The sequence below is a fragment of the Daphnia magna genome, linkage group LG7, assembly GCF_020631705.1.
Source record: "Daphnia magna isolate NIES linkage group LG7, ASM2063170v1.1, whole genome shotgun sequence".
In the NCBI taxonomy this organism is placed as follows: domain Eukaryota; kingdom Metazoa; phylum Arthropoda; class Branchiopoda; order Diplostraca; family Daphniidae; genus Daphnia; species Daphnia magna.
The window spans coordinates 10,952,412-10,975,765 of NC_059188.1; the positions used below are offsets into that span (position 1 = coordinate 10,952,412).

Consider the following 23,354-nt stretch of genomic DNA (forward strand, 5'->3'; position numbering starts at 1 on the left):
CTTCAGAGTTTAGTCTGCCTTCGACTTGGCTGGCGACCAGACCAGACCACCTCAACTTTTATTTTTATGTTTTTTGTTTGTGTTTCTTTTTATTTCGAAACTCTCTGGGTGTTGCACTGGCCAATTGCTCGTGTTGGTGTCTCAACTGTGGTGTTTTCAAGTGCGCGTGGATTCGACCCCCCCTATTTAGTTTGAGATTTCCTATTCAACGAAGAAGATTTAATTTAAAACAAAAATAATAAACAAATCTAAAGTGGTAAAAGAAGAAGAAGAAGAAAAAAAAAAATAAGAGCGATAGAAAGAAAGAATAAATCATGGAATCGGAGATGGATCTACAGCTGATGCTGCTTCCGGCGGTTGTGACGGGTGATGTTATTCCGGCTACCAACAACAACGACAGCACGACCAACAACAAAATGGTGAACTGCCGAGACGAAGAAGCCGAATATCTCGATAGATTGTTGACTGAAAAGAAACTGCTGGATGCAATGGCTGGATTGGATTTCACGCAGAAACTCATCAACGCCGGTAAAATTAATGCATATATAAGACGTTCGTATTCATTTGAGGAGCGCGAAAAGGTTTTAAATGCAGACGTTTCCTATTACCAATTCCGAGAAATTCTCCTTTGGTCGGATGTGCTCGTGTGACTTTTCTTCCGAATCATCAATGATTCACACACAAACCCCCCCCCCTTCCCCTTGTATATGCAAAATGCATCGAAAACTCTCGAATTCAAATTCTCGGTTTTTGTTTGTTTTGAGAGAGAGAGAAAAACTGTTATGTGATATCCACCAGCTGGATCTTTATGACGACTTGCATCCGGAATTTCCATTTTCTTTCTATTCTCTTACACACATACTAAAATATCCTCCCCCCCCCCCAATTTTTTCACGGGGGAGGTTTTTAACAAACAAAAACGAAACTGAAAATTTTTTTTGTGTGTGTGTGTGACGTATCGTCATCAAGTCGAAACAGTTTGTGTATACTCTAAAACTCGTTGAGCTAATGCGATTTTAATGAGATACACACGAGAAAAAAGGGCAGAGAACGAAAAAAAAATTTTTTCCAAACGAAAATAAAAGACCCAGCGGTGCGGGGGCGCTAGTCTCATATAGGGGAAGTTGATTAGATTGTGGCACATGTTTTTCTTATTCTTTTCCCGCACACATGCACGACGCCCATATAAATACATTTTTTTTTTGTTCTTTTCGTGAAGGCCGAAAGACATTAGTGAGAAGAAAGGGAAAGAAAAAAAGGTTTCCATCAACTTTTTACGTTTTGATTTGCACAAAATAAATAATTTAATTTAATTGAAAACCAATACGTCACTAATGCGGAATCAAAACAAAAATGTTTATCCCAATCGCGTTTAGTGGTTTCATTTCTATCTTTTACTTTAAAGATCCCTCCTCCCTTTTTCTTTTTTTGAGGGGGGGGGCGCTCTATTTTGTTATTGGGGTAGGTGGAGGGGTAGGAGGATAAACATTTTTTTTTGTTATTATTATGGCTTGTGTGGATCAAATCAAAGTTGGGGTTATCAAATGCGAGTGCGGAAAAAAAAAACTCAGGGATTTTCAGGACAACAATAACAACACACGCAAGAATCGAATCCGTCGGCCATGTCCCTGACGGTTTGCTTCGAAAAGAAAGAGGATTCACAAATATAAAGGGATGAAAGAGGAAAGGCTAATCATACGTCAGAAAAAAAAAAAAATAGAACTTCCAAACTTGTAGTCTCCCCCCACCATTCCCTCCCACACACACACACAAAAACTGAGTAATCAAAAATCGAATCGACTTTTAAGGCATTTTTTTTTTTCAAAATCTATTCCCGCCCGATGGATGTAACGTGAAGATATTAATACTTTTTTTTTTCCCCCCGAAAAAAAACAAAATCGAATTAGGTAGTTGGTAATAAATATTTTCTTTCGGATAGTACACACCATGTAGGGAATGTTTGTGCCTTATACCTGGTCACGTTTGTGCCGCGAGAGAGAGGAGGGGGTCGAAAGGACGGTATCGAAGTTGCGGCTAATAAGACGATTCCAAAGACACAACCAAATGTGGCAGCCATCGTTAAGATAAAAGAAAAATATACAGAGAGAGAGAGAGAGACCCCTGTTGTCGCCATTCTTTTCTTTCCCCTCTTTCGTTTGTGTTTTGAGAGAGAAATTGCCATCAGAAGAAGCAAAAAAATGAAGTGAAAGCCCTCCCCCCAAAAAAAAAAATGAAAATCGAATTGACTGAGCCATTTGCTTTTAACGCCGTATGGAATTTTGATGATTTATCGGATAGTATCGATGCCAATCTTAACACTACGAGGCGCATTCCTCCACGTTGGCAGGTATAGACGGGTGTATATACCTCACGTATATAACAATTTAATATTAACCATCCATGAATTATTGTTTTCCTTCGCCACCCCTTCGTGTATCGATCACGTCAGGCTATTTATTCATATAAAAAAAAAAATATATAATGAAAAGATGTTCTGGGTGGGCCAACGTTTCGAAAGAAATTCGATATTGGACACAAGACAAATCCAGCTGAAGGCATTACATCTAAAAATAAGCCGAAGAAAGAGAAAGGGATTTGACACATTCGATGATAACTTCTTTATGATCGCCACAGGCATGGAAGATTCTCATCGCTTTACCTTCGTCGCTTTCATAAATTGACCCTTTTTCTTTCTCTCTCTCTCTCTCTCTCTTTTGTAACGAAAACATTTATTCCAAGCCGCAAGATCGTGGGGATCTTTAACAGTCGGTCCGAAAAGAATTTTTTAAATTCTTTTCGTTCAAAGCCAATTACGAAACACACGAAAGAATGAAGGGGGGGGGGGTAGACGTCGTATAAACACGGAAAGTAAAAGCTTTAAACTATTCCCATGTTCGTCTTGTTTTTTTCTCCTTCTCTTCCATCGAGTCTCATAGCCTCATTCAACAGGCGATATATTCCCCTATAGAATATAAAATAAAAAATCAAAAAAAAAAAAGGAAAGAAACGAAGGCCTTAATAATATTTATTTATGTATTTTAATGGGTTTTTCTCTTCGACTTCACGTACCTCTCTTTTCTCCTTAGAGAGAGAGAGCCAATAACGCCGTCTAACGGTCGATGCTGACCGACTTTCTCCTTTTTCCCATGTGTGTATGCGCATTTTTTTTCTCTCTCTCTTTCTTTCGTTTCCGTGTGTGTCTGAAAGAAAAACACAAATTCCCGGTGTCTGGTGGCCCTGTAAGGTGTTTTATGCCCGTTGCACGAGCCAGTCTAGTGTTGTACCTGTGTCTGTTCTATCTTTACATTCACGTTAGAAAATAGGATTTTTTTAAATAAAATATTTTAAAGAGAGGCGGCCAGGAAATGAACAGTTGCGTCGGGCAGGTGTGCAACTGGAGAGGGACATTACACACAGGTGTAGGCAATTGAGAACGCAAGTGCAATTGACGTGTATTAAATGACGCGTCACTCGCTCCACAAAAATGTCCAGTTTTTCTTTAATTACTAGAAGATTATTCATAAAAAAGAAAAAAGAAAAAAAGGGGGGAAGTCTTTGAAAGATATGTTCACTTGTCTGTTATAAGAATCTTGCTTCTTATCGTGTGTGGAAAGGACGGTCTTCCCGGTTCATCCATTAGCATATCAAGTCGGTATGGCGTGCGGGACCAAAGGGTGCGGCTGTCTACAGTCACATTTTCGTCCCTTTTCTAAACGACGAGCATGACTCGTTCATTTCCCGAATATTTTGGCCATCAAAGTTAGGCAAGTTGTACATGTATATTTGATGTCCTCGCATTGAACGACACGATCTTTTTGATTACACTAACAGCCAAACGGTCTCGTGAGAAAAACGGAACGAGAAAAAATGATTTTATTTTTTTCATCACGCTGAGATGATTGCTGTTTCCATTTAAGCTTCTCAATCTTGTCCGAGTACATGTAGCTTTGATCGTTTAAATAAGCTGCACACACACACTACACACTGTGTGCGCACACATCCAATTTTGCAGCACTTCATCTCCAGCTTCGTTGAATATTCATCAAACGAAATGACGTCATTCATTTTTCAGCTTCTTCTTCTTTTCCAAGACCCACATTTAATGCACACGTAAGAGGAAATGCATTCCATTTTTCCGTAGCCGATTCCGCTTTGAATTTCTCCATCTGCCAAAATGAAAACATCTTCGCCTTTTACATGTATACGTCCGACTTGGTGCGTGTAAATTATGGACGAACATCGTCACGATCTTCGTATAATAGCTACACAAACGGAACAATTGAAAACAAGTCGCAAAGTCTTATTTCACGCTGATTAGGTTCTTCTCAGTTCGAAAATTCGATTGTTTTGTGCGCGCGTGGAAAAACAATTGTGAATTCGATTGCCCCCCGCCAGGGGGCAACCCGGAGGCTTGTAATATCGAAAGGAACATCCGGTGAGGCAAAAGAGAAATAAAAATATATTACATTTGACTCTTAAAAAAAAACAAACGAGACGCGCACATTGTGTTAACCGTTTGATTATAACGTATGGGTTTTCGAACAATAGCCCACCGCCTATTTAACATACACCGGAAACCGACAAGAAAGTTGCATCGTTTTGTTCTTTCATTTCTATAGAGTTGCTGATTAGAGTCAATTACCAAACTTTCTCTCTCTCTTTTTTAATAAATAAATAAATGAAAATATAAAAAAAAAGAAAAGAAAAGGGAGGGCAGTTCATCAATCAAACGCGTTCATTCTTTATTTCTTGCGTCTATAACTTCCTTTTTTTTTTTCATTTCGGATTGCAGAGATTGAGCGGTTGCTGAACGGCGGAAGTGTTAAAGAGTCTTCGGTGAACGGAAGCTGCAGCGGCACTGCCGGAGGAAGCAAACGATTTTGCGACGTCACCAAAGACAAGCCCATCAAAGTGACCGTCAGGACTTCGGTGCCGACTCGAGATCATCCAAAAGTAAGTTGCTCTTTTGGTCCTACATTGCCCCAAAAGTGGTGGGCGAATGTAGTTTACTTTTCCCCCGTTCTTTCTGCGCTTTTGCTCCCGTCCGTCCGTCTCTCTCTGCTTCTCTTTTGTTTTCGATATTTTTGAATGATAGAAGACGCCGCTAATCTGTTCTTTCTGGAAGAGAGAAAGTCCGTTGTTCAAACTTTTGAGACGAAGAAGAGACTGACGTCACCAATCGCTAAACCTGACCGTTTTTATACTTTCTTTCGATTAACATTTTGAAATTGTTATAGCCAATATTTAAAAAACAAAATGGTCAACACATTTTTTTTTTTTTTGTGTGTATGGCTGAATGATTGTCTTGGCGATCCGTTGCGCAGTTCAATTTCGTCGGCAAGCTGCTGGGCCCTAAAGGCAATTCCCTTAAGCGTCTACAAGAAGAGACGCTGACCAAAATGGCCATTCTCGGTCGAGGATCGATGAGAGACAAACACAAGGTAGGCACATCAATAAAAAGCAGCCGACTTATTGCTTATAGTTTCCTTCCCAATTTCTTAAGTCTATTTGCCTATATAATAATGCGATAAGTATAAAAGATGATTGAATCGTTGACTGATGACATTAGCGGCCAGCGCGCGCTCACCAAGACTCGATGGATGCGCATGTCTATACGTCGCGATTGGTTGATTTGTTTTTCTTTCATTTGTTCCGCTAATGTATAGGAAGAAGAATATCGACATTCACACGAGCCTCGTTACAGACATCTCAACGATGATCTTCACGTTGAAATAACAGCGTACGCAGCGCCAGCCGAAGCTCACGCTCGCATCGCATTGGCATTGACGGAAATTCGACGCTTCCTCGTTCCGGTTCGTGTTTTTTTTTTTTTATTTATTTTCATTTATAACTAAAAAAATATAAAGGAGAATATACAACAATAACAATAAATAATATTTATTTATTATTATTTTTTTCTCATCTCTCTGGATGGGAGAAAATCCGATTACCGTGTCTTTTTATTCGCCCCATCCCCTTCCGTGACGCAAATGATGCGTGATCGATTCCCGATGGTAGACGCTATAGCGACGTGGGGAGGATGAACTTGGGGAGGGCATTGTGCGAGGGAGGCAACAACAACAACAACACGCAGGGGAGAAGCAAAATAAAAAAAATAATAATAAAATAAAATATTATTTCTGATTTTCGGAGGGCACTGCTATTTTCTTCGTCTCTCTTCGCCCTATGCCAATAAAATAATGCCAAGACCCCCATCATTACGTCATCCGTCTTGTGTTTAGTGCACACACCGACTTGTGTATAGCTTGAAACGCTGTAATCAAGGCGGCAACAATAACAAGAGAGAGAGAGAGAAAAAAAAGGAGAAAGTCCTTTTTTTTTCTCTTTCTATAATATAAACGCAATTTCGTATGTAAACAAACTATTTCTCATGAATAACATTAAATTTTACACGTATGGTAGCCGAAAATGATACCTGAACAAAATAAGCGCACGCTCCCGCTAATCATACAGTCCACGCAAAAATAAAATAAAATCATCAAGTTTGTTTTGAATTTGGGTCGGCAGAGTTTTCAAGTCCGTTGCAGTAATCGATAATTCGTATTGTGCCGCATAACCAGTCCGTTTATTTATTTTTTATTATTTTTTTAAAAGAGAACGAAAAATAATAATAATGTGCGTTATATTTTGACTTGGCCAAGTGCCAACAGACGAAAATCGGTGTGGACGAGACCAAACAACGTAAAACGAAAGTAAAAAAAAATTTGTTTTTCTTGTTATGTCCCCCCCCGTTGTTGTTGTTGTCGCGTAGAGGTCAAAAAGAGAAGGCGCTTGTAAAGCACATAGCGCTCAATTTGGCGTCATCAAACAAGGTTCCGCAGTGGCTCCGCAGAGTCCCTCCTCCTCCTCCCTCCCCCCAGTGTGTAATCACAAAATCGCAGCAAACGCGCAAAAACAAAAGAAGCTTTATACAAAAGGGTGTTGGCCGTCGGTGATTGCGCGCACCTGGGACAGTAAAAAGAAAAAAAAAAACTAAGTTCCCCGATTGTGTATAGATTTAATCATTTCATTTGTAAATCGAGTAGAATTCACACACACAAACACAAAAAAAGGAGAGAATTTGTGCAATGGCGCCTGTGTCGGCTAGTAGGAGGAGTCGGAACGTGTACGACTGGCCGTCATTCAACTGTCGCATTAGTCACGGACCCGTCATTCTGACCGGCCACTTCTTTTTCCCCCTTTTTTGTTATCGTCTTCCCTTTTTTTAAAAAATCAAATTAACTCTTATGTGGGATAGAAGATGAAAGGCGGATACGAATCGGCGTTGGCTACGGTTTCAATCGGCAGACGCATAACCCGCTCACCAAACCAAATTGAAATGAAACTATTTTTGGCGCGCGTTTCAAATAATTAATTAAATTAATATATAAATATATATATATTTTTAAAAAAAGGATTACAATGACGACATCCGACAAGAGCAACTACGTGAAATGCAAATGATGAGCGGAGGTCCCGGTGGGGGCGTTGCCAGTAGCGGATGTTCCAGTAATAACAGTTGCGGCAATTCAAGCCAAGACGTCGACAACGCCGTCCAACAACAACAGCAACAACAACAACATCTCGCAGCTGTACGTAGCGTCGCCGGCCTGACGTCGTCAACATCCAACGTCATGACGCTAAACAGCCCACTCCATCAACATTTATCCGTACGTATATCAAACATTTCTACGACAACAAAAATTCCATGAAAAAGGAAAAACAAAAATGGCTGTGTTTTTTTTAAGGCCATGGCCAATCAACAGCAAAATGGAATGGCGGCTCCATTACAGCGGGCCGTGGCAGCCGCCGCTGCTGCCGCCGCTGTCAATTATCCTCCCGTGCTTCCATTGACGATGCATCCGGCCCTAAGGGGTTTGTGCAAACCATCGCAAAACCTTTCCATCGGCCTGACGGCAGCCGGTAAGAGAATAAATTCAAATCCAAAATAAAATGTGTGTTCCAAGGAGAAAAGATCGAAATAAGAACATCAATTGATCTATTTCTATCGTGTCAGTTAATGTGGTGTATAGAGAAAGTGCATGGTACATTCCATTTACCCAAATACGGGGAGGTTCGAAATTGTTTGTATTGTTTGTATCTCGATTCAAATAACTGCAACTAACTCTTGCGTGTCTTTTTTATTTATTTTTTTTTTCTCTCTACGCCCTTCTTTTTTTTTGTATGTGTGTGTGTGTGTGTGTGTGCTCCCAAACCGTCGTTCCATTACACATACACACACAGCCGGAACGTCTAACCTACTGAATCGATATCGGCCGAACGCGGGCAATGCCGCTGCGCTGCAATTGGCCAACGGACCCAGCGGGATGATTAACTTGAACCAACAGCACCTACACCATCATCATCGCTATCGTCCTGGAGCTACCGGTTTGACCAGCCATCGTTCAGCCGGATACAAGGATAATAATAACGATAACATTTACGCAGATGCCATCGGCGGAGGTACAACTAGCGATCCAGCGGCTGTAGCTGCAGTCGCAGCCTTGGAACTTTATCACAGGTGAATTTCCTTTTTACGTGATCAAGTCAAATTCACGTTTGCTGGTGGTGGTGGTGGTGGGGGAAGCGAAAGAGAACAAGGACGATGATGATGATGGATGAACTTTGAACCTGCCACACACACACACGGCCATGTATAAAAATAATAATAATAAAAAAAGAAGACGACTATGTACCGTAAACAAAGGCCGGATATTTGGAAGAAAGAGAGAGATGGAGTTGAAAACAAGAAGAATTTATGATGTTGACTTTCACTCTTCTTTTCTACGTTTCTACCATTATTGAGGTCCAATGTCAAACTCGTTATTCCATTCGCTCACGGCCGTTCTCCTCACGAAATGGACGTTTCTTGTTTTTTGTTTTTTAATGATTTTGCCTCTTTTTAAATTGTCGAAATTAAAAATCAAAAATTTAGATACAACATGCAGCAACAACAGCCGTACGGTAGCGAAGGTTCGGACGGAGTAGCTTCGCCCGACGACCGAGACGAAACGGCCGAATCGGATCTTCTGGCATCGACAACGAACGGTACGTAAAAAGAAACGCCACTTTTCAGGTCGTACTAATTGACTCCGAGTCCCAAAAATAGCTCAAAAAAAAATATATAATGAACAACGAGACTGTAGAATATTTGGAAGAAGCTCGTGAGCTGCCCAAGAAAAATAGAACAAGGCGCGACGTCAAGTAGAAGAATTTTTGTTGTTGTTGTTGTTGTGTAAATATTTACGTGTTACAGTTTTGCACCTAAACGGGACAAAAAAATCAATTGCTATTTGCATCCCAAAGAAAAATATTCGTTAACTTTAAACCTTTTGAAGAAAAAAACCAAAACCCAACATCATAGCGTGAAAAATCGGGACTTTTTTCTCTTTTTAATGTAAACAAAAATGCCTACTGTGTGTACATTCGTGCAGCATTTTGTGTGTACAGGACTCCCGCAGATGTTGCCGCTCCAAATAATTGGACGTTGAAAGAAAAATAGTTTTATTTTTATTTTTTTTTATGTGCCACGTAGGAAATTGAAAAGAAAAAACAAAACAGCTGACTGTCCAGCTCGGCATCTTTAATGTGAAACTCGTCCCCCCCTTTATTTACACAGTAAAATGTTGTGTGCAATGCGTTTACAATAGCATTTAATGACTCAATTTTATTTTGGGTTGGCGGGGGCTCTCTTTTTGAATGCGCAGGTGTCATGACGGCCGATTATCCTCTGATGGACGGAACGGCCGGTGGGCTCAAATTGACGGCCACGGGGGCTCTAGAACGTTCCCGCTATCGCCACGAACCCTACCCTAGATACCATTCGACTAAAGTGGTCACTTGAGTGGCCAAACCCAAAAAGATACGAGACAATATCGACAACTTCAAATCTAAAAACTGGGCTAAACAACGGGCTAAAAAGACGCTGCCAAACGAAAGTTTCAACACGATAAAAATTGAACAAATCACGGGAAAATGTCAAAGTTTTCATCAAAAACTTGAAATCAATTGACCGATATCATATGCTAATTTGTTTTCTTTCCTAGTGTATTTGGTTAACTGTTTTTTTTTTTTAAATTCTCCTCTCCTCCTTTATTCAAATGTTTGTGTGTACGAACTCTGATGGCCGTCTCGATAAAATGTAACGGTCAATCCGCTGGATTTGCACAGTCTCGTTGTTCCTTCAAATGTTGTCTTTTTCATTTCATCATCGTGCCGAATTTCTTCTCCTTTTGTTTCATCTGTCGTTGTTTAAAGCACTGCGTCACTCGTCTTCTAATTAGAAAATGTGCTTCTCCTCTTCGTTCAGTTCTCTCTCCCCCCCCTACCCGTTTAGTTGTCACGTCAGTTAATGATCCACTTCGCATTCAACTGCCGGGCAAAGAAAAATGTACGCACGCATCTCTCAATTTTTTTGCTGCCTATGTCCACTGTCCTTTTTTTATATTTCCAATTATTTTTCTGTTCTCTTTCTGTCTTTGGCACCTTCTTTTTGTGTGTGTCTTTCTCACGTACGTGTTGTGTGCGTTCTTTCCTCGCGTTTCTGGAATTTTTTTGATTTTCTTGCCCGCCTCATCATCCATACATCATCACTGTGCGACATTTCTCTCTCTTGTTTTTTCTATGGCCTTCATCCTTTTGACGCACTTTGCATATTTTTCCCCATCTCTTCCGCCGCGTAAAAAGAACAAAACAGAAATTGTCCTGATACATTAATGCTATCGCAACAGACGGAAGATGCGAAAAGACCCCGAAAGACAACAACAAAACCAAATGACAATAATAAAATAAAAATATACGAGAACTTTATCGTTTCATGCGCATACATTTTCACGTTGTTTTCATTTTGCCGACAAGTGATTGGATGGTGCGTGCAAAAAATAAAGAAAAGAGCGTCTATTTATTTAAAAGACAATAGATTCGAGTGCCTATACGTCTGTCTGTGTGTGTAAAGAGGAAAGTCGCTTTCTTTAACACACGTGAGCGACACAAACTCTGCTTGCGGAAGTGCCCGTCCGACCTTTTGCTAGCGAAAGAGAAATAAAAAAAAACAAACGATGTTTTCTATTTTTTTCTGATTTCTTATCAATCGTATTGGAACTGCCTTCTCCAGTTTGGTCCGCTGCATCAGCGCTCTTCCCCTCCCCTTTCGTTTCTAGAGGTTTTTCTTCTTCTTTTCTTTTGTGATATAACTAACAACTAGGGAAGTCAATAATAAATGAATGCTGGGACCCTTCATTTATATACCCCTCTCCCCCCAACCGTTTTTTAAAAACATCAGAGTCTCTGTAATACAGGCAATATGTTTTTGCTTGTATTTCTTTCTCTACAGTCTTTTGTTGTTGCTCTGGCCGGAAAAAAACCAAACAAACTCTGTGTGTGTTGGTGACGCCAGTCACACAATCTATCAACATAATTCCGTAAGGTAAGAAAAACAGAAAAGAAGAAAAGAGGTTCTCTGGAACAGCAACAATAACAACTCATATCTCTTAAACATTAATTCTAAACATCCACGTTCTTTGGAGGAGTGCTAGCATCATTAAGGCGCACTTGTCTTTTCAATTCTTTTTCGAAGGAAAAAGATTGCGGTTCGATCGGTCAGTTACGTAAAAAAATAAAATAAAAATAAAAAATTCTTTTGTTGATGGAAAACGCAAAGGCCCATCTTGTTCTGACACGGATGTTTATCTAATGTCCATATATACGTCCATCCGTCCGTCTCAGTTCGTATACGAAAGCCTATTATAAATACATGGTTTATGTCTGTATATATTTTCCTCTCTTTTCTGTCTTGCGCATAGAATAACGGACCAAGCGCGTCACGTTTGTGTTATATGATGATGGCGCCGGACGTCCAACAATAACTTTCGTAGATCGTAAAAGACGGCCGGCAAAGGCCACAGTCAAAATAAAAACAGAAACAAACAAAAACCGTCTATTACATCTATCATATTAGATGGCGAATTCATCCGAAAATAGCCACCTACACGCACATGTTGTGCTTCTTTTTGATACAAGGCATTGATCACCAGATGATATGCATTTGTGTTCTACTCGACGGTTAATCCTTCGAATATTAGAAAGTTCCCCTTCGGAATCAAACAGACACGTTCGTAATTGCCAGAATGAATAATCAATTCGATAAATCTGGAGAAATACGGATTTCCTTGTAGACTTGGGAAAAAGAAAAAAACCAAACAAAACAAGGAAAATACGAAAAAAAAGTCGGTATAACATTTACATATGCAAAAGAGCGGGAGCAACGAAAATACGTGCAAAGAGTTGAAACAAAAAGAACAAACGTGTCAATAAGTCTAGGAGAGAGAAAACTTTAAGATTTCTCCGTGCCATGTCAAACAGCATTAAGCCAACAATGGCCGAATGAGCTGGTGGTAGACAACATTCCACTTTTCTTTCTCAATCTTATCCCGAAAATAGCAAAACAAAACAGCAAAGAATTAGACGTTCCAAGAATTTCGGGTCTAAACTTTTGCTCACGCGATGATTGACGATTAAAGACATCCCAACGTATAAACACACACGAAGCCCAAACAACAAGTTCAAGTCAAAACGAGGGCAACAAAATGTAACGCATTTGTTTTGTTTCTTACGTCGCAGTCGTATAGACAAATAATAAATGATGTTCAAAAATTAGGCGACCAACTAATAATATAGAAAAGCATGGCATGAAAGCGACGTCGTATGTTAATAGAGTTATACTATACTGCACAACGGACGCCCATGTAACAATCGCGGGGGAAGAAACTAATGGAGTCTAATGAGCAACGACAAGCCACGTATTGGCCGCTTTATGTTTCTTATTTTTAGCAATTTCTGGCTCGTCTCCAAAGCACTTGGACTCGTTTATCTTCTATAATAACGACAAGAATATATAAAAGTCAAACTAATTCATTATATCTGTGTCGTAACATCAGTCCGTGTATACCTCTGCCGTCTTTTCTGAACATGATTTTCTTCTTTCCTCACATGAAACGAGCCAAGCATAAATGCAGTAGCTCTTCAATTCATTATCTCGATAATAAGCGCATCTTTCCCCTTCTTTCCCATTGATCAATAAAAGAGTAGCCCCTCATCCTTCTCGTTATTGTCCCGTTCGATATATGAGCCATCGTGCTGTATGATTTGTGGATAGTCAGCAGACTGGCGATGACTGGCTTACAATTCTTTATTCTCTCTCGCCTCACGAATTTCTCTCAATGGTCGCATTGTCTCTGGTGCAGCTCGTCCTCTATTTAATTAGCGTGACAAAAACAACCTTACCGGATAGAGGAGCACTTGAATTGACGAGCAGACGATTCTTTTTTTCTTTTAAAACAAAAAAAAAAAAAAAATGGACTTTTCTTTTAAGAAAACAAAACAAAAATTGCGATCAAACAGTGGACAAGTGCCCCCCGAAATGAGAACAAGTGAGCCCAACTGGAGAGAGCAGTTGAAAAGAAGAAGATAAACACGTTAAGTGTCAAAAGAGGGACACAACATCCCGAATGGAATGACACGCATTTTCCTTAATGATTTTCACCTTTGGCCGTTATGTAAGGGGGAAACGTGCCAGCTGCCAAGAGGGTTGACAAACGTCATCTCAGGGTCGCACATTTCTCCTTTTATTTGTACATCAATCACGTGGAAGAAGTGACGACGATAATAACACACGCACACCTTATAGTATATTTCCCCTATTTTCTTCTTCTTCTTCTTCTTCTCCCCTTTTCGAATAATCGAAGGAGAAGAACAGGTTTCCACCTCGGTGCACATTCAGTTTGATTGAGAGGCTTTTGATTCGCATTTTCACGTCTGGCAATAACGTTCGATGGTAACGCCAGTAATGAGGGGAAACCGAATAAACGTCTCGCATTCTAGTACCGTTTGCTTTTCGTAGTATTTGCCGTCGTTTTTATTTCATTTTTCACAGATTAATTTTTGTTTTCTTTAATTTATAGCATCCAGACAATATGTTGAAGTGATGCGTGTACAATAGAGGGAGGGAGGGAGTTGAAAACACGGTCAGGCATAACATATTTCAGGCAGAATCGTTTTACATATTGTAATTCATTTTTGATGATGACGGGACTAAGCTTTTTTAAAATGTACGAATTTATATATATATTTTTTTTTACGACTTGTAAGTTGTTTTTAAAAATATTTCGGCCTGGCAGGGCGGATGATTTAAGGGGGGAAAAGAAAAAGAATGAAAACGTCTATTAAAAGAAGCGACTGGTTCTGAATTTTTAATATTCACGTTTTTTTCCCACCATCTTTTCAAGGCAGAAAAAAGTTGCCCCCAATCCTCAAATAAAAAAACAAAAAAAGTCCAAGCGAAAGTTTTTTTTTTTAAACTTACGATGGGGGGGGGATGGCGCGTGGAGCGAAAGGGAAAAAAAAAATGTTTTATCATAATTTTTACGACAAGTGCAACTCTTCTCCTATTTTCTTATTCCCACAATTGAAACGTGAAAACGCATTCCCGTTTGTTTTGTTTTCATCAAGAAAATTTCACGATTGTTGCAGTCGAGAGTAAAAACGATAGCGAAAGTGGACAGCTGTTTTTTCTTTTTTCTTTGAAAAGAAAACAATTTCCCCCCCTCCTCTCTTCGACTGTTGCAGTAAAAATACATTTCGAAATGATTGCGGCGATTTCGTAAAGTCGTCACGTGACTCGAAAAGGGAGACATTAAAACCCAAAAAAAGATTTAAAGGCACAAAAAGCGAATCAAATTTTTCCTACTTTTTCGTTTCTCTCCAATCGAAAGAGAAGTTAAAAAATATTATTCAAGAACTTGATTTAAAAAGAAAAGAAAAGGCACTCGAAACAAGGTGCCAAACATGGCAGGAAAAAAAACAAAAACAAAAACAGTTGAACAACAATCAGTGCAATGTCAGAATGAAACAAACAAACATCTTCCAATCGAGACGTTGTGTTACTAACTTAACTTTTTTTTTAAATGATTAGTTTTTTGTTTTTGTTTTGTTTCTGTTTGTTTTTTTTTTGTTGTTGTTGCCCTATATCGTTAAAACTATACATATCACAAAATGGCGATATTGTCCGTTGCAGATGATTCGATCATTCCAGTCGGCGTTTTGTTCATCTTCTTTCGGCTCCAATTATTTTCCAGGTAGGTGTGTGGTCCGACTGGTGGGGTGCGCACATCATTTCTACGCACATCCCCCCCCTTTTATTAGTTATTTTTTATTTTTGAAAAGGCAAGTTGTGTTTGTTGTTTTCAAAAGAGTCCCGTCTCCTTCCGCAATTGCGTTTGCCTCCAGGCAGGTAGAGCGTAGAATTCCATCTTGCTCATACCCATCGTCTCCTGTGTTGGGTTCACACATCGCAGACCCCCACAAAAAAATAGAAAAAGAAAAAAAACAATTTCCAACGACGAAGGGGTTAATAACGGATGGCCGGATAACCAATCAAAAAGATGGAAAAAAAAAGTCGTGATTGATGGACGCACCTGGAAATCGTCGTCAGTTAGATAAGATTCCAATTTGGTAGGATCGACTCCCTCTGGTGGCGGACGTACTTGAAGCTCACTCAAAGGGTATGCGGTGCGCTTCAGTCGGTCCAGCACGTCTTGAATGGACTGAGACTCGCCTGAACTCTTTCCGTCCTGCATCCGGCAATGCGTCATCCCCAAAACAAAACAAAAAAATTTTTTATCGCATTCGTCGCAAAAAAACAAAAACAAAAATAGAAAAGGGCGGAAATGTCGTGCGTTTTCTCCGCCCCAAGGAGAAAGTTTAGACTACCCGTGTACGTGTACGAGTGTGTAACGGAAATATTGAAATGAAGCAGCAGACCTGAATACTGAGCTGGGCGACACGCTCGTCCACCGTCCAATAGGGAAAGAGGGCGGTAAAAGCCAACGGTTCAAGGCCTGCCGAAACGAGATAGGCGGCCGGTGGGATTCGATCCTCATTATCTCCTTTGAGGCGGCAGTATTCGATAACCGTCTCCATGGCGCAGCGACGCTCGACGGCCAAGCGCAGCTTGCCCGATCCCGTGTTAGTGTTATCCGTGTCCGGCAGATCCGGCCACCAGCCTTGCCAAAGCCACACCTCGTGTTCATTGTCCAGCATGAACAGCGTCGGCTGATTAGCGCCGTACAGATCCTCCTGTTAGATCGTCGATTTCGTTGTGTTTATTCCCCATTTTGCACGCGCGCAATTTCAAGAAAAGATAAAGAAAATTGGCGTCATTTGAAGAAAAAAACGCACGCACGCGAGAACACGGACCAAGCGGGCCAAAAAAAAAAACAAACAAAAAAAAAAGAAAAGAAAATAGGCGAACGTTTGTTTCCTACCTGGACAAACGGATAAGGACAGGGTAGTTGAGGAACGCGCAGAGTGGGTGGGATCTCGTCGGCGCGGAACTGTCCCGTCCACGACGTCAAGTGGAAGAGACGCGGCGTGTAATCGTATCGGTTCTCCTTCGGCCTCTCCGCCAATGACAGGTAGAGTGAGCGATCTGCCACTCGACTGTTGTGGCCGAGGCCCTCCCAGAATTCACGCGATTCCGCTCCTTCGTACTGTTCCTTTATGGTCATATTGGCGTCACTCTGTTATCCACGGACCACCAAAGAAATGGGCAAAAAAAAAAAAAAACAAAATAAAATGAATGAAGATGAATGACGGACTTGCAGGCAAAATTCTCATCCAAGTGTTTGTTTAGAATTTAAGAAAAAATAAATAAAAAAATAAATAAAACTGACCCGGACATTCAGCTCTGGTGGTCTGTGCTGTTTAAGGGCAGACGCGGCAGAGTTGGCCACCTGGCGCGTATGTTTGAGCGACTTGGCGCCGTGCCAGACGAAGACGGTGCCCGTCGACTGGTTGACGAGCAGCAAACAGCCACGGCTGCGCAACGCCTGGACGCAGCGTCTCACTTGCAGCAGGTGGGCTTCTTCCTCCTTTTCGCCGCGTACGAAATACAATCGCCAAACAGACTGGTCCGCTTCGCGTTCGCCGCGTTTGCCACTTTGGATGGCCATCCGTCCTATTTGAAAAATTCAAAAAATTCAAAACCAAAATGGTAGAAAGAACAGACAGACATTGTACGTCAGAGTAGAGACACTAGATCCATCGCGATCGTAGGATGAGACTGTCGTTACGTGTTTGTTTTTTTTCTTTCGTACCTTGGAAAATGGCCAGAAAGGCGGGGGGTTCGTGTCCTTGCTGGACGCGAACGTGAGGCCCTCGCTCTTCGTCCAGCTCGACCGTTTTGAGAGCCGAGGCACCCTGGTCGGTGGGCGGAGCTTGGGCTCCGTGCCAAATGAAGTAGCAGAAACGATCGCGACCCAAGAGGCCGTGCACGGACGGCTGGCCTTTCAAATCTTTGCCCGTCACAGTTATGCGATACTGCCAGCGGATGATGTACGTGTCGCGAGAGTGGAACTGGCCGCGCGACACTTCGTCCATCAGCACTTTCTCGTAGTCCTGCAAGTGCCACACTTTGACACTCAACGTCGATATCTAATTTGTTTTGGTTTTTTTAATTAATTTAAAAATTTAAAAAAATTCTGCAATGCAAAATGATCAAATGTTGAACCTGTTGAAGGCGACGTTCGGCTTCGTCGTAGTACTCGACACCACGACCGAGGTGGGCGCCTTCTAATTCCAAATCGGGATCATCGACTTGGTTATCTAACATCAGCTGGGCGTCGTACGGTTCGAGGGATGAGATGTCCGTGACGACGCCGACGGCTTTCTCTTCGCTTTCTTGAGTTTTCACTTTGATGAGTCCGCTCTTGTCGGGCCAGTCGAAGAACTTCTCGCGGAACAGAACGGGTTCCATGTGCTGTTTGGCCGAGCGCAGTAACGCCCAGGACGGTCTCTGCTGCCCTTTGCTTTGCTCGTCTGACGTAGCCTTCTGGAACACGGGATTAATGGCGCATTCGGTGTAATCGTATCCTTGATCCCACAGCTCCTTGGCCAGCTGCATGGCCCTTTTCCGCACTTCCAGCCGAGTCATTTTGCCACTCCAGACGTACATTTCGCTGCCGAAATCAAACACCATCACCTTCAAAAAAACAAACAAAACAAAACAATTACATCACCAAACCAAAATGAACGATCCAAAAATTCATTTCATTTCATTTTTTTTTTACTTTATTCGGATCGAGGATGTCCGTCTGCAGGATCGTTCCCCAATGTTGTTGGCAAGGTTCTAAACGATCGCCGCTGAGTTGCCAGACGGCGTTTGTCGTTGCGATGGCCGATTCGTAAAGTTCGTCTTCCTCCGGCGGTCCGGCGGGATGGATGGCCTGTTCCGCTTCGCTTCTGCCCAGGGCTGTCCAGAAGCGTTTCGACGCGCCGTAGAAGGAATTGGCGCCCACTTTATCTTCTTCAATGAGCTGGACGTGCGACGCCCTGGCACTGGCCAGATCTTTCTTCGAGACGATACGCTGCGCCACTTCGGTCGATCTCGAGCGTTCAATGACGTTCGAGTAACGCCCGATGAACTGGATGACGTCAGTGGGCGTGACGAGGACGTAACAGTCGCCGCTGTTGACCGACGTGTAGATCGGCTCCACCAAACGCGTCTGAATCTGACGACGGCCCTTCACCTGCATCAGATAAACGGTCCGTTTCGACTGCTCGTCGCCCGTCTCTTTGGCCGATTTGAGTGAAATGGCCGCGAAATCTTCTTTCGACGCCAGACCGGCCAGCGCTTCGACGGCCAGATGCGAATTCTGGGCCAGTTTTTCCAGTTTGACTCGCTGCACTTCGCGTTCGGCCACGCCAGTGTCCACTTCCTCGTACTCGTTGCGCAACATGTCGGGCCGCAAGATGAGAGACTTGATCGGATTTCGCGAGGTGTTGTGTTTCCGTCGCTGGACGTTCACCTGACCGTTTCTCCACGACGACCCTGCGTTTTTGAAAAGAGTCATTTGCATATTTCGATGCCCAGCCCAAGTAGAAGTCATTCAATTGAATCATCTTACGCGTCACGAGAAAAGGCCATCCGGTCAAAATCCTCGTCTGTTATATCAACGAACGACGCGGATGACTGGACCATGGCCACGGATTGCGATGACGTGGCCAGCGACCACGAAGACGCAGCGAAGAACGAGGTGAACGTTTCATCGTCTGGCCGTGGAACGGACACGATTCGAGAAGTGATTTTGCCAGTTCCAGGAATCTAATTTCAAGATTTTCAGAATTAATTCAAAAAAAAAATGAAATGAAATGAAATAAAGAGATGAAAATGACGTATGAAAAGCTTTTGTTACAATGAGTCTAGATGGGGTACTGCTCGGATCGGACGTGGATCGGTTGAACGGTGGTTTCACATCGTCGGTGGATGGCGTTGTTCCAGGCGACGAATCGGACACAGCCGATCCGTCTGCATTTTTAAGCCTCAACGGGACAGGTTTGGGTGTTTTCATTTTGCGATCGAGCATCGGACTAATCGGTTTGTGTTTGATCGTTTCAGATGAGAGGACGTGGACGGACACGGGACGCTGGCCCATTTTGCCAGCTACGGTAAATCGGGCAGCGTCCGGCTCGTGAACCCTTGTCCGCCACCCTTTTTGAGCTGTTTCAAGTACTTTCAATCGATCGGCAATGCTGCCTTTGCTTGCGATATCTCCGTCTGAATTCGTAGCTTCGTCCATCTCTCCAGCCGAGGCCGATGGACTGCCCACCACCGGCTTCGAGATCCTTTTACGCCATTCAGTGTCGCCGCTCTTCTGCAGAGCCGCCAACCTAATCGTTTTCCAATTTCAAAGACAAAAAAAAATTAAAGTTAAATGGATGAATGTAAGCAACAAATTAAATGATGCAAATTCCAAACGAATTTCGTTCCATGCGATCGATAACGAGCATCGTGCAAAACATTCCGGGCTAGTTTTTGAATGTGTTTTTGTTTAACGTGCCAATCGAATTTAAATAATAAACAAAAGCGATGCTTTTCTTAATTCAATCGTCTGTTCCAGTCGGGTTTTCAGGGACGGGCAACACAGCTAGTTAAATATCAGGCAACTGGGCCGGCCGACAAAGACACTGACACTGTCCGTCAAGTCACAAAAATTGGGATTGCGTGCTGTGACGGCCACAACATTCAGAGGAAGAGGTAAGTGTCTTTGGAAATGAGTCTGTTTTGTTTAATTGCCATCCACAAAGGATACCTCAACGATACCGTTGTTTTGACTTCGGCGCCGGATGAACTGCTGTCATCATCCTCATCAACGACCACCGATCTGCTGCCATTTTGTCCCACACGACGTCATATGGCAACAAACAGAAATAAATCATTTGAATTTTGCTTCTCCCCCCCTCCCCTCTATGAATGGGAGGGGGGGGGGGTATGCAAATTGGTGTCAAAACACAATCAGTCGGACAGAACATCGAAAAAAAAAAAAAGGGGAATGTTTCAAACAAAATTGGTTACCTTGAAGCGACGCTCGAGTCGCTGACTTCCTCCATTTTGGCTTTGATTTGATGGCTCTTGATTTTCGTTTGCGATTGTTTGACTGTTGTCGTTCCGGCCGTGTTGCCTCCCAGCCGGAATGTAACGGTCGTTGTAGTTTCTGTTCCGCTGCTACTTCCTTCCGATTCCAAGATGATCGTTTCACTAAGACGGACAAAATCAAATGAAAATCAAATTAAAAAAAAATTAATAAATTCAGTTTCAACTCGCGTCTTTCGGTAGAGACTCAAAACAGACGTCAACGACGGCACCACCAACAACAGAAAATAAAAATATATAAAAAAAAAAAAAGACTAGGGTATCGATTGCCGGTATGAAAACGGATTTATAGAAGCCATGACTGGCCCTCTAGGGGAAGCCGGAATAATTCCGAAAAGCCCCAGCTGTTGACAGGATTCAGGGAATGTTCAAGCACAAAACAAAAGGACCTCAGCGATGGATTACTTTCACACACACACACACACACACACACACAAAATAGATAATTTAAATAGCTCACGTTTCTCGACGGACAGAGGATTGCTGGACGGCCATGTTTTGACTGGAATTCGATTTTGGTTTGGACGTAGGGCTTTCCGAAAGGGCGCTATCGCTCTTGCTGTTCACCCCATTGGATGGCGGTTGGGCATCGGCGGACACGTGCTGATGTTTCGATTCCAGCTCGACGTTGAGCAGCTGGGCAGCTAAATCGTTTTCGGCCGCAACGGGGAACTCGTCCGAGCTGCTGTTCGAAGGAGACAATTGCTCCGTTTCGTCAACGTCCGGCGAATGATGTTTTAAAATCGATTTGGGCTGTTCGCCAATCGAAGGCGATTTACTCCGCAAAATGCCACGCATCTCCATCGTGTTGTCCGTGCTCTTCCTCCTCAATATTCCTGTTTTGTTTGTTTGTTTGTTTTTTTTAAAGACAATATCAACGCCATAGAGTTAGAATACGATTTGTTCATCATCATTTAAAAAAATCAAAACCTCGGATTCTCTCCAAGCCGGAAGCTCCAGTTTGATCTTGATCGTCCACTTCCTCTGGTTTTGCGTCTATTTTGACGACCGAACGATCTGCAATCACTTCTAAATAGCAAAATAGCCAGAAGAGGAAAAGAAAAAAAAAAAAAATGAATCAGCAATCAAAAGTGACATGTTTTTTTTTTTGGTTTTAATTCGTTATTGCTAGTTTTTAAGGTTTCATTGTTTAGTCTGATAAGTTTGTGTCGAGAGAGCCAAAAAAGGATTAGCAACACCAGAACCGCGCCTTTATCTTAGCACAAAAGTAAAAAAAAATAAATAAATCCAGCTTCCGCCAACTTTAGGCCGAGCGTCCAATGAAAGCAGTTTCAACATGCCCCCAGTCAGTTACAAGCGTCAGTCCCTCTCTACCCCCTCAACCTGTTCCGTTTTGCCTGCGTTTTGACGTCTTTCCACGAACCAGTCACAGTTTTTGTTTGCTTGCCCCCTACTACCCCCATACACACGATGATTTCCAACCAAATTCGTTTTGGTTTTCAAATTTGCCAATAGATGTCCAAGAAGCTCTTTTTGTTTTGTTTAGAGAAGTGAGTGATGGTGCACAATGTTGGCGGTTTGGAAAAGTGTGAGGATGGCCACTGGCTGAACGGCTAATTTAACCTCTGGTAGGAACGAGGGCCTTGGTCGAAGACGGGCGTCTCGTAAAGCCCAGGTGGAGAGCATTTTTCACCTCGCGGCTGGTGACGGGCTGCGTCTGGAAACGGGCAAAGATCTTGCGATTCGGTCGACCTGGACGCTTGGGCGGGAGGGCAGACGAGCTGGCCGCCAACAGCGGCCGATCAAACAATTTCACTCGTTCGCGCAGACTCAGTTTGGAAGGATCGTGTTCATCTTCTGGAACAAATTTTTGTTTTTTGTTTTTTTTGTTTACCGGTGGATTTTGAATCGATTAAAAATGTTGAACCATCCAGGAAAAAAAAAAAAAAGAAAGAGAAATGTTCTCGTCATTTTCACAATGGCGAGTTAACTCGGTAGATGATTGAATTTGTTTAAGGGGGAAGGGAATTTTTGGGTTGTTGTTGTTTTGAACACAGACATAAACAATTGTTTAAATGCTACGTTACCTTCGATGTCTGGTTTGATTAAAGCGGCACTGTCGGCTCCATTGGTGTGCGCATGCGTCTCGACGACGTGCCGATTGACAGCTTCCACAAGGCCGGCAGTGCGATTCGACTCGATCACGTGTTCCAACGATTTCCTGTGCACGAAATAAACAGAAAAAAACAAAACAAAAATGAAATTATTATAAGAAAAAAACAAAAAAAAAAACCCTAAAAATAGAGAAGAATTCCAGATGATAGATCACGCCCTTCCCCACACCCGCAACTATTTCCAGTCTTGCTGTCGCCAGTGTTTTATTTTGGAGGAAGGGGGGGGGGGGGAAGACATCCGACGCAGCGCTTGGCCAGCAGAGAGAGGCGGAAGCGTATCAAATGACTAGAAATTCAACGCTAGATGGTCTCTCCTCTCGACTCGAGTGAGTAACAAGTTGTTTGCGGTTAAACAGAAAAAATAAACCCCCGACCAGCAAAAGAAACAAAAGGGGGAAATATAAAAAAAAAAAATGGGTTCACACAACAACATTCCAAAAACTAGAGCCTGGAACGTCCGTCTGGCATTGAAAGTTAATCAACTCGTCCTTCCATTCCACATCGACGTTCATATTTATTCGATCAACAGCCAAAATAAGTAATGGAAAATGAAAAAACAAATCAAACCTTCTAGAACTGATGGATTCCGCACCGAAATCGACGGTGGCTGGAACAATGGGTGCAGTAATGGCAGCAGCAGAGCTGATGGGATTGGGCCGGGACGGTAGGCGCCAGGGAGCGACGGCCGGCGATGGATTTGAGTGCGATTCAATCGAACTAATCCGCTCGGCTAT

General features: G+C 42.3%; 2 protein-coding genes across 3 annotated transcripts; one reads left to right on the forward strand and one right to left on the reverse strand.

Annotated features, from left to right (window-relative positions):
* On the forward strand, positions 1 to 10,825 carry LOC116926884 (RNA-binding protein asd-2). 2 transcript variants are annotated; one of them, XM_032933805.2, is made up of 10 exons: positions 1 to 528; positions 4,793 to 4,953; positions 5,325 to 5,441; positions 5,667 to 5,813; positions 7,416 to 7,670; positions 7,749 to 7,923; positions 8,245 to 8,388; positions 8,449 to 8,521; positions 8,936 to 9,048; positions 9,708 to 10,825. In XM_032933805.2, exons 1-10 carry the CDS (start codon positions 315 to 317, stop codon positions 9,842 to 9,844), a joined length of 1,536 nt encoding a protein of 511 aa, XP_032789696.2. In that variant the 5' UTR covers positions 1 to 314; the 3' UTR covers positions 9,845 to 10,825. The 2 variants fall into 2 exon arrangements, with proteins under 2 accessions (XP_032789696.2, XP_045032789.1); XM_045176854.1 differs by having other exon boundaries at positions 8,245 to 8,521.
* A 3,053-nt stretch (positions 10,826 to 13,878) lies between these two features.
* On the reverse strand, positions 13,879 to 23,321 carry LOC116926883 (supervillin). Its single transcript, XM_045176855.1, is given in 18 exon segments — positions 13,879 to 15,326; positions 15,471 to 15,626; positions 15,817 to 16,131; positions 16,320 to 16,574; positions 16,728 to 17,011; positions 17,151 to 17,487; positions 17,564 to 18,034; positions 18,123 to 18,744; positions 18,746 to 18,883; positions 18,960 to 19,156; positions 19,248 to 19,722; positions 20,145 to 20,222; positions 20,408 to 20,590; positions 20,946 to 21,321; positions 21,416 to 21,514; positions 22,070 to 22,309; positions 22,534 to 22,667; positions 23,188 to 23,321. Coding segments are annotated over 14 exon segments (3,942 nt in total). The 5' UTR covers positions 21,290 to 21,321; positions 21,416 to 21,514; positions 22,070 to 22,309; positions 22,534 to 22,667; positions 23,188 to 23,321; the 3' UTR covers positions 13,879 to 15,239.
* Between the last annotated feature and the right edge of the window lie 33 nt (positions 23,322 to 23,354).

What these genes read in the sequence shown, in the direction of transcription:
- LOC116926884 (XM_045176854.1), top strand. Translation starts at nt 315, where the DNA reads ATGGAATCGGAGATGGATCTACAGCTGATGCTGCTTCCGGCGGTTGTG. An exon ending in TTCGACGCTTCCTCGTTCCG is followed by an intron (nt 5,814 to 7,415) that starts GTTCGTGTTTTT and finishes TTTTAAAAAAAG; the next exon opens with GATTACAATGACGACATCCG. An exon ending in CACTCCATCAACATTTATCC is followed by an intron (nt 7,671 to 7,748) that starts GTACGTATATCA and finishes GTTTTTTTTAAG; the next exon opens with GCCATGGCCAATCAACAGCA.